Source organism: Penicillium nucicola (genome assembly GCF_028828085.1).
Source record: "Penicillium nucicola strain IBT 29836 chromosome Unknown utg000001l, whole genome shotgun sequence".
Classification (NCBI taxonomy): domain Eukaryota; kingdom Fungi; phylum Ascomycota; class Eurotiomycetes; order Eurotiales; family Aspergillaceae; genus Penicillium; species Penicillium nucicola.
The window spans coordinates 4,401,138-4,416,380 of record NW_026643125.1 but is presented as its reverse complement, the minus strand read 5'-3'; the positions used below and the strand labels follow the sequence as shown (position 1 = coordinate 4,416,380).

Here is a 15,243-nt window from a genome sequence, read left to right as displayed (position 1 = left end):
TTCGACTAAATTAACAATATTGGTTGAATACCGAATATCATAATTGCATCGCGATCATTACAACACAAGTCAGTCATAAATATCACTATCCAATTGCCTAGTTCAGCAATTCTATAAAGCCTGTAGAGGTCTACATCTTCCCTGCCAAAGATCGACACTCCAACTGCGGGGGTGGAGAACGCGTAGATCCCAAAGCCGTAAGATGTGCAACGTGCATTTCACTATCAACTTCATGTCCAGAGCGATCTACGCCAGAAACTCTCCAAGGGCAGAGTATAAAGAATACGCAACTCCGTCTTCGCATTCTACAAAGAATTATCCTAGCACCCAAACAGCGACAAAGGGATACTGTTCAAGAAGAAAATGTACAGCAACGCCGTTTAAAAATCAAGCCTGCATACATAGACTGACTTCGGCGCCATATCTACACACCTAATAGTTATCCTCAAAGTGTCTGTATGACCGATATCCAAACACGCACTCTTGTGGCGCTTCAACCTCTCACCCCTTGACCTTGAAAGTTGATCAGAGCCTAGGGGCTAGTGACACTTAGGAGGTAGATCTACTGTGAGGATTAAAGGTATCACTGTTGGGAGGGTAGTATGATATATGGAAGAGTTGGGCTTATCAGGGAAATATTTTTTGAGATGTACTCGAGCATGTCAGGATTGTCTGGTGTGGGCTATTGAACGCAAGTGTGTAATTGCAGTTTCGTCATTCTTGTTCAATAAGTTGGGGATGCGTAGATAAGTCGATTTCAGGTGTATTGATTGGCTTTGGCTATGTAGGTTGCCGTTTGGAGTTGAGGTTTCGAGGCGGACACTGCTCTTTTTGGACTAGGATGTTTCAAGAGTGTATGACATTGAGGGTGTACTGGTCCTGCCTGGTAAGCCTCATTTAGAGTAGGTCGACTGCTACGAGTGTTTGGATATTGTGCTACTCGAAGGGCTGTGGAATGAATTAGGGCTAGGAGGTCATGATTACAGCCTCAGAGCATGGCTTGATAGCGTAAGGTGAAAGTCGGGAGTGAGGGTAGATTAATAAGGCACAAAAACTATGATGATTGCAAGGAATGGCTCAAAAGTTTGTCTCAATGAATTAGACAGAATGGCTGTACTATAGCGACAGTTAGGTAAAAACAGCCGGGCACAGCTGATTTAACAAAAAAAAAAAACGAAAAAGACAATGCTTCACCTATGCTCGGGTATATCATCACCAACACCAACCCAAAAACTAAAACCACAACACTCAAAGACCAATGGCAAAAATAGACGACACTTAAACAGAGAACCATCCCCAAGCCAAGGCTAGAGGGCATATATTGAAAAAAAAAATCAGGCAAGGGACCAATAGTGAAAGGTAAATGTGTAAATGTAATAGGTCTAAACCATGCAAGACACGCCATGCAGGCTAGAAGATTAAGAAGAAAAAAAGGATGAACAAGTGCAGTAAAGTGATGCAACCTGTACAAGGGGGGCAACAATAATAAGTAAAAGAGTAAAACCAGACACACAAAGTGGTCCCAGGAGAAATGAAGAGAAAGCACATCGAATCATCACAAGCCCATGGTATCGAAAAACAGCAACAAAAAATGGTGACGCCCAGGTCTAGCGAAAGAATAAGAAATGAAAAAAAGATAAAACCAGGAACGCATATCCAGCCAGTACCTCTATGGTCGTAACGTAAGTCAAACAAAGGAAATAACAAAATGGGTAAATGGTTAAATGGGCTCTCTCAGCCCAAGCCCTCGAACCGAACCGATATCCCAAACCGGGCCTTTCGAAAGTGGGTATCAAGAAGTTCTCTCTCCGATGAGTAAATGTATCCGGAGTGAAATAGAGAAATAGAAAAGATGTGTTCCATGCTGTTGTACAAGGAGACGGGAAACCCCCGAGCCATTAATATAAGCATGCCAACGCAGTTGGGTCATGCGAGGGACTCGGAGTTGCAGGGGAAAATAGGTTCGGGGGCGGGAAAGGCAATCTGGCGCGTTGAGCACCGAGTAGTTCGAGGGGGGAAAGAGAGAGCATGCTCAAAGGGGTTGACCACTTCGAGTAGAATATGGCCAAATCATGGGGGCGAACGAATTTACTCGTCGTCGTCACCGGAGCCGGTGTCCTTCTCGCCCTTGTGGACCTTCTTGTGTCGACGCAGGTTAGACACAACGGAGAAGTGCCGCCCGCAGCCTTCAACATCACACGCGAAAGCTGGAATTTGTCAGTATCAGGGTATAAATGTCCAAGTATCATGGGAAACTCACGCTTCTCGCCAGTGTGGCTGTACATATGTGTCTGCAACGAAGAAGGACGCGTAAAGCGCTTGTCGCACACCTTGCACTTGTGCTTCTTTTGGGTGTTTGAGGGCATCTTCGAGCTGAATTGGCTCATCATAGATTGGGGGCCTGGGGGAGCGCTACCAGCCAGGAGACTGGTTGGTCGCGGGAGAGTGCGCGATTCGTATGACTCGGAGGTTGTAGAGCTGTAGTCTGTCACGGAGGAGTCGACGGATCCAACCGAGGCGCTGTAGTAGGGGTAGTTGCTGCCGGATGAGATGGAGGAAGTGGAGGAGTGTGTTGAGGGGAATCCGTAAGAATCCGCTGAGCCGCGCGCGCCGCGAGGACCAGGGCCGTAGATGTTGCGCGGTGTCAGGTCCTGGCTGAGAGCGACCATTCCACGGCTTGCATCGAGCGCATCACCAAAGGTGGGCGCGGATGCAGGTGAGGGGCCCACACGGGGATCTCTGTATCATCTGTTAATTCATGTTTCTTCCGCGCGTTTCAAGTCAATCAAATTTCACTCACGAGTGCGAAATGCGACGGCTGTCTGTGGGCGAAGGGTGGATGGGTGCATAGGTGACGGGGGCATAGCTCGCAGGCGCGAAACTGTTCATCGGCGGGGCAGTCGCGTAGGACGAGGCATGGTCAAATGTTGTGCGCGGCACCTCATGTTGCATGGCCATCACCTCGGGGCCATAGTTGGTTGCGTAGGTGTTTCCTGGCACCATTGACGGCGCGGAAACTGGGATGCTGGGATATGGCATCGACATGCCCGGGCGGTGCACCTCCTCCTTGATAGGCAGGCTGGCGCCATTGCCCATGGAGGTCGCATAGACTGGAGGTGTCGAGTGCGATGTTGAGTGTGCCCACGGATCCGTGAATTGCGGCGGGTTGTGGTAGACGCTGTCGAAGCTCATGCCGCCATAAGGGCGGTTCTGATTTTCCATAACCATCGTCATGAGGAGAGTGTGTAGTATAGATCGTCAATTAAGAGAGAGTGATAGACCCGATGATCAGAAAAAGTGTAGAAAGCAGTCTGGGGAAGGGGATCGGCGAAGCTTATGAAGGGGACAATATAGCAGTGCCACTGACGACGTCCCGTCGGGGGTTGCAGATCCATACGTGTATTGTAATTTTCATTTATTTTTTGGGGGTTTTTTTGGGGGAATTTTGCATTTTGTTTTAATTGTGTTTTTTTAAAATGATTTTCTTTTTCATTTCATTTCTGGATTTGACGGATTGGACTGATTCTTTCCTTTCTGGAATTCCTCTTTGGAGTGCCTCGTCCTGATTTGATCCTCGTAGGTCCTCTTTGGTCCTCTGGACTATTTACTTCCTTTTGGTCTACTGGAGAGATTCGACTAGTATATCCATAGTTCCCTTTTCACCACCACTAAACACCACTAAATACCGACTCTAATAGATTAATTTGCTTAACCTGCGATTGTGTTTAGTGTCAGCAATCCGGTAACCACGTAAGAGACCAAAAAATCAGACTCAAGGGGGGAATGCTCTGTGCCGTGTCTGAAAAAAGAAAAAAGTAAAAAAAAAAAAAAGAAAACCGAAAAACCCGAAAATCAAAAGGGAAAAAGAGAACTCGCACCCCAAACTAAATGCCAAGAATAACACCACGGTTCGCCTCTGTTTCACGCCAGCGGGGCTTCTTGTCAATGGGTATACCCGTGCCGTTAATATGAGAGTCTTCACTGTGAACACGTTCGATAGTGGGCGGACCTCGGAATTTGGGCTTAAGCCACAGCTTCGACACGGCACAGAGGGGGTTTAGCGTTGCTGCCCCGTCGAATCACTAGCTTTAAGCAATATTGACTACATTCGAATCCCTCATCATGACGACGGACATCTTCATCAGGGACTGTTTCGGGTCCCAGTCTCCATGTGGAGGATGTACAGTGCGTACAAGGAGCCCACTCGGCACTCCACACGGGATAGTGAGCGAGAGCGAAGCCAGAATCTTTGGTTTCCCTCGGAGTATGTCCGCCATCACTGGAAGGGTGAAATCATGGGAGATACGAGGTGGGTTAGAACAGTACTGTATACGGTAGAGTACTGTACAGTATGTAGGATAGGGTTAAGTAGGGCAACCCTACAGTAGTATACTGCAGGTTATATGCTATTATCCGGGCCATGCGGCCTGTATCACATCAGTCATACTAATCAAGTACGAAGTGTATGACGATAAGGGTCGGCAGAGTGATCTGCCATGTCCAGTGAATTAAGACGTCACAGTGGACTATAATCCATCATGGGAGGGGAGGTGGCATGGGGGGGGGCATTGGGGGGGAAGGGCTTTGGCCAAATTAGCGGCGGCTGCGCGGTTGATGCGACCGGGGCCTAAATCGGATAAATCACACCCTGACCCTTTTCTTTTTCATGTTTACTTTTTTTCTTAATTTCTCCTTTCTCCTTTTCTCCATTCTACTATTCCTGTTTATAGTTGGGAATCTGTATAGTGGGCCTGCTTCGTAGACTTAACAGGCCCGGGAACTATACAAGGTCCCCGAATGTTGGGTTCCCGAAATGAGAATCACAAGTCGCTACATTAACAGCCGAGGAGATGCTGAAGAACCGGGAACACATCCAATCACTGTCCAGGATTTCAGAGTATAGTTTAGTTTCCCCCCCCCCCCCCCCTCTACAGTATCCATTTAGCCACCGGGGGGAAGAGTAACGCAAATAGTTAGACTGAAGTACATCCGTTGGAGATCATCAGGTGCTCTCCCGGAAACATAGAACTCTGAGAGAAAAGGTTTGCCACTGCGGAGAGTGTTCAGCCATGGCTTGGGCGATTCACCTGGCTTCTCCGCAATGTCTGTTCCAGAATAACCTTGTATAGGTCGAAATTTCAGGTAAGAACGATGGTTAACCATGGATGCCCCAAGGACTGCCTATGGTCACCACGATAGTCATCCATGGGTCTAGTAAAGGTACCTCGAAGACCGTGGGTCTGCAAATGCCGGTTGGAGTCCGATTAGGTTTTCTTTACGATATCATCCATCCAGAACCTAGCAGAGCCTAGCAGAACTTAGAAACAATACAGACATCTCCTAAACCCGACAGTGGTCTCAGGTCTGTCTCGTCAAACTTCCGACACAGACCATGGAGCCCAAAATCCGTCGGGTATCCATATCTCTCCAGTCAAGCAGGTTCTGACCCGTACTATGGAGCCCGAAATTACTGTACACCTGGGCTCTACTTGCACTACTGTACTCCGTGGGTACACCTTAAAGCGAAAGGGCGAATATAAGCAACGACTGGGCTCCGTACGAGCCCCCTATTTTTTTTCAGCCTGCCGTGCAGCCCACTCGACCGGCAGAATTCCGACCCTTCTGTGTTGGCGTACAGGAGTGGCGCTGGATGATTTTTGAGTGCAGAGTGAGGGGTTGCCAAGCGAAGGAGGGGGAAATATGTGTGTGTTGGCTGATGGCGTTCAGTAGTCCAAATAAAAGCCAAAGTATATAGACAATAAAGTCGGCCTGTGCCGGATGGACTCAGAGGGTAGGGTAAGGTTTACAGTTCATACTGTGCAGAGGCCCAAGCTAGACACGGGAGGGTGGACTCCCTTTTTCCAAGCCTTTCGACCCTCATTTTCACTGACCGCTTTTCTCTTTGCGCGCTAACATGACACGGCTCATGTTGACGCGTCCTGTGGCAATGTTTTTTTTAAAAAATCGAGTCCATCCGAGAAACCCGCTGAAAAGAAAGGGCGGTCAAATGGCGACGCTGAAATGTCGGAGAAATAGACCTGGAGAACCCCAGACTTCATTTAGATGACATCTGGAGCACGTTACAGACCATATACTGCAGCAGACATGTACAACATCATCTTCTGTAGATCAATCTTGACGATGATAAAGAACAAAGTACACGTTTAATCAGATCTGACGATCCGCCTTAATGCCGAATGTCAATCAGGTACCGGTCCTTGGCCGAACAAAGGCCTGTCATCTGCACGGGACTCCGATCTTGGCGGTGCCCACACGGCAGATCGTCATTGCCCCTAAATCAAGGTTGGCACATCACCGTTCTGTGCAATGTGATGTCGGATCGATCATACAGCTGCATTCAACCTGGAATCATGGATTATACTGTCCTTTATCTCTACTGTAGTTCGATTCTGAACTCTCCTAACCTCCAGACACATCTATACATAGACGGTGAAATTGTTCTTCAGCGTTACATCACATAGTGGACACAGTGGACACAAATAGAGGAAGGTCCAACGGGTAAACAGGCAAATTTGGTATGGAAAGCCCCCTCTCTCTCTCTCCTCCCCCCAAAGACAAGAAGCCACCGATATCGGGCCCATAAAGCAGTTCAGTTCAGCCCATGGTTGACTCCACATTCTTACATGTTTGTGCAGATCTTTGCACCAATCACAGGATTTGGATTGCAAGCTAACCCCACCTGGAGACGGCAGATAGTCGATAGCCGAGCTTGGCACATGCGGATCGACCAATCACAAACACGGCTCCACTACGAGCTGACGCGTGCTCATCCCGTGCTATTCTCAACGTGGTATTGGTCATGTCTCGGACCCTTTGCGCTTTCCCTTTTTTTTTCTCTTTTGGTCCATATGCAGGAAACTTCCTCATTATTGGTGGAATTCAGCCAATCACATCCCCTTGACCGATTTTCATGACGTGACCCTGAGTCCCACAACCTCCAACACTGCCACTCTCAGGGTCAACGCTAATACTCTGAAACGACCAAGTGGACCGGTATTCTTTTTGTCCATTTTGGTTTCCCAGATCCGATAGTTTAGAGCAGAGTCTAAACCAACCTAGGGAATTCGTCGCCAGCCTGGGTTCTTCACTGAGCGGAGCTCCTAGACCTCCTGTGCTTGCTATGTCATCGACTCTCGTGTCGAGATCCAGATTCGGAACCCTGACGGAGAACTTCGGACCTGGCTGAAATGGGGCTGACATCAGGGTAGAGACTAAATACGCCTCAAATGCCACCAAACCCTTAAACGGCGATAAACATGACTGTTTGATCGGCCCCCGCCGCCACCATCAAAAGAGAGTTCGCCCCAGTCCCGTCGTCGCGGTTCTGTTGGAGTTCCCCGGAATGAATTTTCCTCATTGGAGCCCGAGAGAGACGGTGTGCGCTGTGAAGGCCAAACCACCGAGTTTGCGGTCCCAGTTACTCAATCCAGCACTGTGTCGAGCATCATCCATTCACTACGTAAATGGCACAGGAAGCTAGCCAAAACTTCAAAACCACATACTTGCAGAAAGTGGAGTGCCCCCCCTCCCCCTTGGCGTATGTCACCCGACAGAAATGCCACTAGGCACAGACTCACCAACCTCGACATGTACAGTAGTTTCAAGTCTTAGCACACTCTTGACGTCGTGTCCTACAGTAGAGACGAAAATGGGTCGCGCGAAAGGCGCCGACAACTTGCTCTCCTTGAAAGCCGCCCGCAGCTAGGTGGTGGTACTGTAGGTGTGTGCGCCCCTCGCAGAGTGCCTCAACCGTCAGCATGAATGGAGGCGTCCTGCAGGGTCTCTGATCCCTTGCGAGGCAATTACAGTACTGTAGACAAGAGGGAATACAGTAGGCAATACGGCGGCAACTAGAAAAATGCATCACAACCCTCCGTCCCGGAAAAATAACCAGATCCAGTTGAGAGGCCTGTCGAGCGTGAGCATTGACGGCGATGGCAATTCAGGTTTCGAGGCCATTTCTCCCCCAGCCCGCATCTCTTCTCCCCCGATCCCTGTCCATCTTGCGCAACCCCTCCAGCTGATTGGCGGTAGCTCACCAACAAGTCCACCAACATGTCCACCAGCATGTCCACCTCACTTGGAGCTGGGTTGCTTACCACCTCCAACCCAGACCCTTCACATGAATCCGAGGAATTCGAACCTGAATTTCTATTTCGATGTTGATTTTCGGTAGCCTTGCATTGCTTGACAGGTGCATGCTCGCACGGAGAAAGGACGCGTACTTGGGCTCCATAGCTAATCTCACTGTTCTAATCCGTCCTGTCCTCTGTTCAATGACTAGATTTCAAGCGCAACACGCGACCCTATTGTAGAGCCTATCAAACTGTATCGCCTGGTGGAGCCCCTCTCGGCATTCCTGCCCTGCATGTGCGACCCTCTCCGATCTAAGGATCTATAGAGCTCTGTATATGGATTGGATCCTATGGTCCTTGCATGGCTTGCAATGTGCCGTGTGCGCCACGAAGTGACTGGGGCTGTTCTTAGGGGGGAAATGGAGACACAGAGTGTCACAATGAATGAAAAGGAAAGGAGAGAGAGGACGGTGATAGGGCAGAATAGCAACTGGAAAAGGAAAAGGTAAAAAAAGAAAAGAAAGAAAAAGAAAAAGAAAAAGAAAAAAAGGAGGTTAAACACCGAATCAGAAATCAGAAATCCGAAATAAGAAATAAACTCTGATCCTCAGCGCCAAAAGCGGATAGGAGACCCTGAAAATCCAAAATTCAAAATCCAAAATCCAAAACAGGGAATTTCAATTTTTCAACATTGGACCCCCCCCCCCCCCCTGTAACAATGAAATCCAGCTAAAAAAACAAAGGTAAAGCCAACCCCCAAAGTCAAAAAGCCAAAAGCCAAAAGCCAAAAAGGGGCGTACCACACCCCTTTATCAGGGTCTGTGTGTTGGACTCCATCGAGCTGAGGTGTGTACCGTTCAAAAGAAATGAATCCAACTCCATTCCCCGGGTCGTGATTGGGGATTCGCTCTCTGCTATTCAGGGGGAGGCTGTGTAGAGCTTTACAGGTACTCCGTACATACTCCAATTCCGAGTAATTGGGTCAAGAAAATGGATCTTGGAGCTTAGGAGGGTATGCAAGGGAAATAAGCTTAGACTGAGGTATACATCTCTAATGTCCGATTGATATCAATTGCCAACCACCGACACTCTATGGCAGTCTACGTAGTTAATCTATATCTTATAGATAGATAACCAGAACTATATAACTATAACTATAGATATAGATATATAATTAATCTCAATGCCCCCAGCTGCAGGGCAACAGACCCAAGACCCTGAACCATTCAATCAACTCCACACCTGACATGGCCAGCTTACGCGGCCACATCCTGCGCCAAGCCCACCCACGGCAAGCTTAGGCATTTGGCGCTCCTTGGCAGGACCCATCCCTCCTCTCCCAAACTCCTAAACTCCCCCCAACCCTGTTACAGAGCACTGGGTACTCCGTTTACTGTACTCCGTACGGGCCCCTCCTTTTCTCAGTGTTTCTATTTTTTGCGTGGCAACTGAATGCAAGCGATGCTCATTTCACATTTCCACTGGGACGCGAATCCTAAATTGACTGTACTGTAACTGTAGATTGTGGCTCTCCACTGTTGCTATGTTGGGTGGTGTGGTCGTCATCATACTGGAGTGATCACGTTGATGTTGGTTACTGTACCTGTAGATTATAGCCTCAACCCCAGTATTATCTTGGATTTGATGTGATGGGCATGATTGTCGCTCATATGAGCGATCCCTGCCCTTATAGCCCTGTCATGATGCTTGGCCGTCGATTGTTTCGATATCGGGGGAAGATAGGGAAAGATCGACTCTACGGAATGAACTGGATTTGTTCAGGGATTGATATAGGATTACCTTGTATCTTGTCAGGTCGAAAAATATATATCAACTATGTTTATGTTGCATGCGAAAGGCACGGGACGCATGGGCAGATTGTCAATATATATCTCCATTTAACTCAACTACTACACGGTGACAGCAACAAATATATCATAGTCATTCAATGTAATTGGTATTCCTAGCTTTTGCGAATGATATACAACAACACATGACGCCGAACGTCCCTGCATTAAAGAAATGAAAAGTAAAAAAAAGGAAGAAAAAGAAAACACCGGCTATCGAAACACCCATAGCTAACTAATAATGCATGAAGAGAAAAACCATCCAAAAGCTGCCCCTCAAACGATGATGGACAACTCCGGTCGGTCTGCCTCACCCTCCATGTCCGGGTAGTAAGGGACCATGGCATCCGCCGCCTGGACATAGGCGTCGTTATACAATCTCCAGTAAGGTGTGCGCACCTTGCGAGCGGGGTGGAACAATCCAGCCCAGATGTAGTTCATCACTGTGCCCGTGCCAATCGCCATGCGCAGAGCTTCGATGGCTTCGATGATTCGGTCGATGACGTGGGGACTGGTCTCGAAGATGTTGGGGAAGGTCAGGTTGAGCAGATGGAGCATGGCGTCTTCACAACCGAGACCGACAACGCCGAGGGCGACGTGCTTGACCACGGCGGCGGCGGTCTGTCGGTGGACTTGGTCGCGATCGACAAGGGCATCCTCCAGCAGTGGGGTGACGGCGTAGACATAGTCCTTGGCCATCTCGCCGATGTACTCAAACAAGAAGGACAGGGCCTTGAGAACACCATTTTGCACGTTAAGTTCTGGTACGCGGTACTCGTTCATCAGAGCTGGAAGCACCGTGAACGGAGCACAGGTTTCGGCGACGATACCAATAGCGACGGCTGTACAGACACGGGACTGACGCTCCTGAACTCGCAAGTTGTTCAAAAGAGTGGCCAAAACGTCCTGGGGTCCGATGGCTTTGGCGATGAAACCGAATGTGTTGTTGGCTGCTCGGCGAATGCCCTTCTTGTGGGCCTTGAGCATATCCAGCAGCTCGAAACAGATACGCATCCATTCACGGGCGTTGACTGATTCGGGTCCACGGTCGGCGATACGACCGACTAGGTCGATGGTGTTCTCCTGTACCTTTTCGTGACGGTTGCGAAGAATGGGCGTGAGACGTGGAAGGAGGTCGCGAATAGGTGGCTGCATCTGGTTGATACCCACCACGGTGACGATGGAACGCAAGGCACCCAGGATGGATCCCAGAACCTCTGGGTACTCTTCACCCAGATATTCGTAAAGAACAATACCAAGCTTACCCATGAGGGCGTCCTCACCACACTGTTTCATGACCATCGCAACGCGGGAGATGAGATCGGCTGCTTGCTGCCGAACGGTGGCGGACTTGTTGTTGAGACGCCAAAGAATAGTACTGACAATCTGAGGGAGGTACGGCTTGCATCGTGTACCAAGTGCATTCACCACGGTACCGAAGCCATTAAGAATGACAATGTCTTCGATACTTTGCTCCTGGAATGCAAAGAGAACACCGTCGATGAGGCGTTCTTCCAGTCTCTCGGAAATGTCTGCAGCTCCGAGGGATGCAATAAGCTTTTCCACGGTTTCCACAGTCATCTTACGATATGGCTCGCTTTCGTCTTTCAGGTTGTTGACGACGCGCTCAAGGATTTCGCCAACACCCACCTTCTGACCAAGATCTACAGTGGTATCGACCACTTGGCGGTAGTTCCTGCGATCAAGTGCCATGCGGCGGACCCAGAAGCTCTTGAAAAAGTCTGTCAAGACATGCTCCTTCAGGTAACTAGCAGTCACACCATCAGTGCTGGCGCATTGAGAGACCACTTTCAAGACCACCTTCTTCATTTCTTCGTCTGGCGAAGAGAACTCCCGAAGAAGGATTTCCATGATTTGGGTGGTGTAGTAGTTGGCATACTCCTCGTCCATCAGAGGGATGATATAGCCAACAGCCTTGAGGAAGGCAGCGAGACCCTTGCCACGCTGCTTGCGGGCACCGGTCCACAGAGGGTTCAGAATTTCATCGAAGCTTTCAATACCATAGGGGTTGGCCGCCTCGGCCAAAGCAGCCACAGACAAAGCGGTGACAGTTCGGACCTTTGCTTGTTCGTCGCTAAGGTTATCCGAAATGCAGTCAACCAGGCCCTTGAGATGGGGCAGAATAGCGCATCCCATGAGAATAGGAATTTGCTGGATAATCTTGACACCAGTGTGTCGGGCTTGCCAAGATTTTTTGCTGCGACAAACAGCACGGAGGAAAGGAAGGAGGGCGGGAATTCCGAGGGCAGAGGCCACAACGGCGAAAGCTCGTGCTGTGGTGTTTCGCACGTACTCGTCAACATGGTCGATATCAGGACGCATAGTACTAATCATAGTAGCAAGACCAGCGGCTTTGGCAAGATTGGAAATGATTTCTCGTCCTTCAACACGCGCGTAGTAGTCTTGGTCAATGAGTAAGGGCTCAATGACGACCAAGATCTTGTGAACATAGGGACGAACCAGATCATCCAACTTGTAGAGGACACGATCAATGACCTTGACTAGGAGATGGCGTTCCTGATCCTCAAGTGATTTTTCCATGAGCAAAGGCAGAATCTGATTGAAAAGAGCTCCGGCACCAAAGTTGCGCGCATTGTCTGTGAGCTGTCGCAGAGCAGTCTTTCGCATGGGGGGAGTACCGTTCTTGACCTTGAGCAGCAACCGCATGATCTTTCTCTCCTTCATTTCTTCGACGGTCATGCTGGTTTCGTCGTTACCTTCCATCAGCTTACCAAAGTAGGCCATATCCTCCGGCTTGAAGAATTGAAGGTCACCAACGCCGGGAATATCAGTAGGAAGTTCTTTGCCCATAGATCGAACGCTTTCTGGCTCTTGCATCATGAAACCTCCGACACCGCCAGCGGCCATGGGTGCTGGCGTGGCTGTAAGCTTGCGAGCCTGGGTTCTGATGGGTTCGTATCCTGGAGGAGGGTCAAGGACTTTGTAGCCGTCGGCCTCACCAGGAAGCATGATATCAAGCTCTTCGTCGGACCACCCAATAACCTGACCGGCCCCGGCAGAAGCCACAGGGGCAGCCTGTGACGGGTGCATAGGGGTGGCGAGTCCTTGGGTACCGACGGGCGTGGCAGCAGTGAGAGATGGCGCCAGATCCCATCGCGAGCGGGCTTTGGGAGCTTCATCGGGTGCGCCAGGAGCGGGTGTTTGATCCCAACGTGACCGCTTGCTTTTAGCTTCGGATTGATCACCCTGATTCTCTCCCTCGGGAGCAGGCTCTGCAGTCGCATCATCCCATCTCTTCTTTCGCTTCTTGCTGGGGGCCGCTAGGTCCATCGAGCCTGAATCGGCAGTTTCTTTGTCGTGCTCCACTCGTTTCAGTGTGGCCTCGTGCTCAGTCACATCCTCACCTCGCTCTCGCTTCTCCGCAATCAGCTTTTGCACGCGCTCTTCCTCCTTCTCAATCTCACGCAGGGCCATGACCTCACGATAAGTCTGGCCTTCTCCCTCACCGTTACCGTTAGAGTTGGCGGCGAAGGGGTCGGCGCGTGTCGGAGTCAGGGGTCCGCGGTTGAATCTGCGCTTTTGATAGTCCGTCTCGCGATCTGCAATGCGAGCTGCCTTCTCACGAGAGAGTAGGATGTCCTCCTCCTCCACACCGTTTCCTTGGGCCATCTCGTCGATCTGGCTCCTGGTGGCAGTGTACTGACCAACCAAACTATGTCCTCCATTCGCATCCTCCATTTCCTCGTCGTCATTAACGGCGATGGACGTGTCGTAGCCTGAAAATTTGTCCGCTCCATCCCGCTCGTACAAAGTGGTATCGAAGGAGTCCGTCAGGGAGGCCTTGGTCGAGTTATCAGTACGTTGACCAGATGGGTCAAAAGTCCTAGAACCTTTTTGACGGGAAGCAGCGGCATTGCGCTCAGCTTGAAGCCGGCGGACAGCCTCGAGATCGGCTGTTGTGGTGATAAGCATGTGGTCAGGCGGGTGAGCTTGCGAAAACTTACCGTCAGACATTGTGATAATAATCGAAAGTCGCGGGGATATGAGAGAGCCTATGATACCGCAAAAAGGGTCAAAGTCACTACATCCGGATTGGTAACCGCTGAAACGGCCACAAGTTTATCTTTGCGGATGCAATGTTGCTAGGGACTCGCGATGAGAGATTGAAAAGGCCGTCGGCGAAGTCGCGCTAATGGGTGACTAATGCCCAACGCCCCACGTGATGCGATAGCTATCAATATTGGCACGTGACAGGACATCTGAACGGGTGAGTCAGCAAACTGAGCTCATTCGACCTCTAGGAGCTGGGGAATTCTTTCATTCTCACAACAGGCAATTTATGGACAATATCTCAATTGTAAATTGAGATGAATTTTCTTGGAATGACTTCATCTGCTTTGGAGAGCTTATCCATTCTCCTGAGGAAATCACAGCCCGGGAGGACTACCGTCGCAATTCACACTTCCCACGTCAATGAAAACTATTGATATTCCTCACATTCATAGATATAAACCTCTTACTGCATAAGAAGATAGGAACAACCACTTCGTTCTTTCCATTTCCTCGAGGGCTACCCTCATATCCCATGAAATCCTCCATGCATTAGTGGCGCAGACAGGGCGCTTATAGTTCTATTTATGTCCCGCAGCCGGCGTGTCAGGAAACATTAGACTTTCTGTGCACAGCAGACGGTGAGTTCTCTCACATTTGATACTTGTTTTCGAAGTTGGGAAATTAATGCCAATGCAACCAGGATGAGGAATTCTCCGAAACAGAGCCAATAGCAGATCTCCTTACCCTGGGCGCTTAGCTGAAGCGCTATACCAGGGGCTGCAAACATGTTAGAATAAAATTGCAGAAGAATTTGGATATCTCAAAATTGCTAATACTTCCGGGGAAACAAGAGACCAAAACACTCCTACCCTTATCCTAATACCCTTGTCCAACCTTCAAAGCGGCAACTTGCCGAATGACCAGTAATGACCGAGCCAGTGTAACAAATAGAGCATGTTCGTGTGGTTGCATTTATTTAGATTATACACTTCCCAACTGTGAGTCCAGGGAAATTAAAACAGCCCTGCCTCTCGGTCCAATATGTGGAGTTTGACAACAAATACGCCAATTTTAGCTCTCTGTTAGCCCCGACGTCCCCCGGTCAGCAGACGGGACTACCTTTAACAAGGGACCACCGACTAGATTGGAGAAATATTTGATCTAATAATAATTTTTTGATTGGTACACCCATAGGCTCTTTAAATCGGGAACTATCGAGCTTGGTTCGATCCGGTATAAACGGTGAGCCTGACTATCTGGAGGAA

At 49.4% G+C, this 15,243-nt stretch overlaps 2 protein-coding genes across 2 annotated transcripts; both read right to left on the bottom strand.

The window, feature by feature from the left end:
* Positions 1-2,088: 2,088 nt before the first annotated feature.
* N7511_001663 (C2H2-type zinc finger protein) lies at positions 2,089-3,234 on the bottom strand (the record flags this gene model as incomplete). The annotated part of the gene is made up of 3 exons (XM_057124088.1): positions 2,089-2,207; positions 2,261-2,739; positions 2,801-3,234. 3 exons carry the CDS (start codon positions 3,232-3,234, stop codon positions 2,089-2,091), a joined length of 1,032 nt encoding a protein of 343 aa, XP_056989821.1.
* Positions 3,235-10,219: 6,985 nt separating this feature from the next.
* Positions 10,220-13,939, bottom strand: N7511_001662 (U2 snRNP complex subunit HSH155; the record flags this gene model as incomplete). The annotated part of the gene is made up of 1 exon (XM_057124087.1): positions 10,220-13,939. One exon carries the CDS (start codon positions 13,937-13,939, stop codon positions 10,220-10,222), a length of 3,720 nt encoding a protein of 1,239 aa, XP_056989820.1.
* Between the last annotated feature and the right edge of the window lie 1,304 nt (positions 13,940-15,243).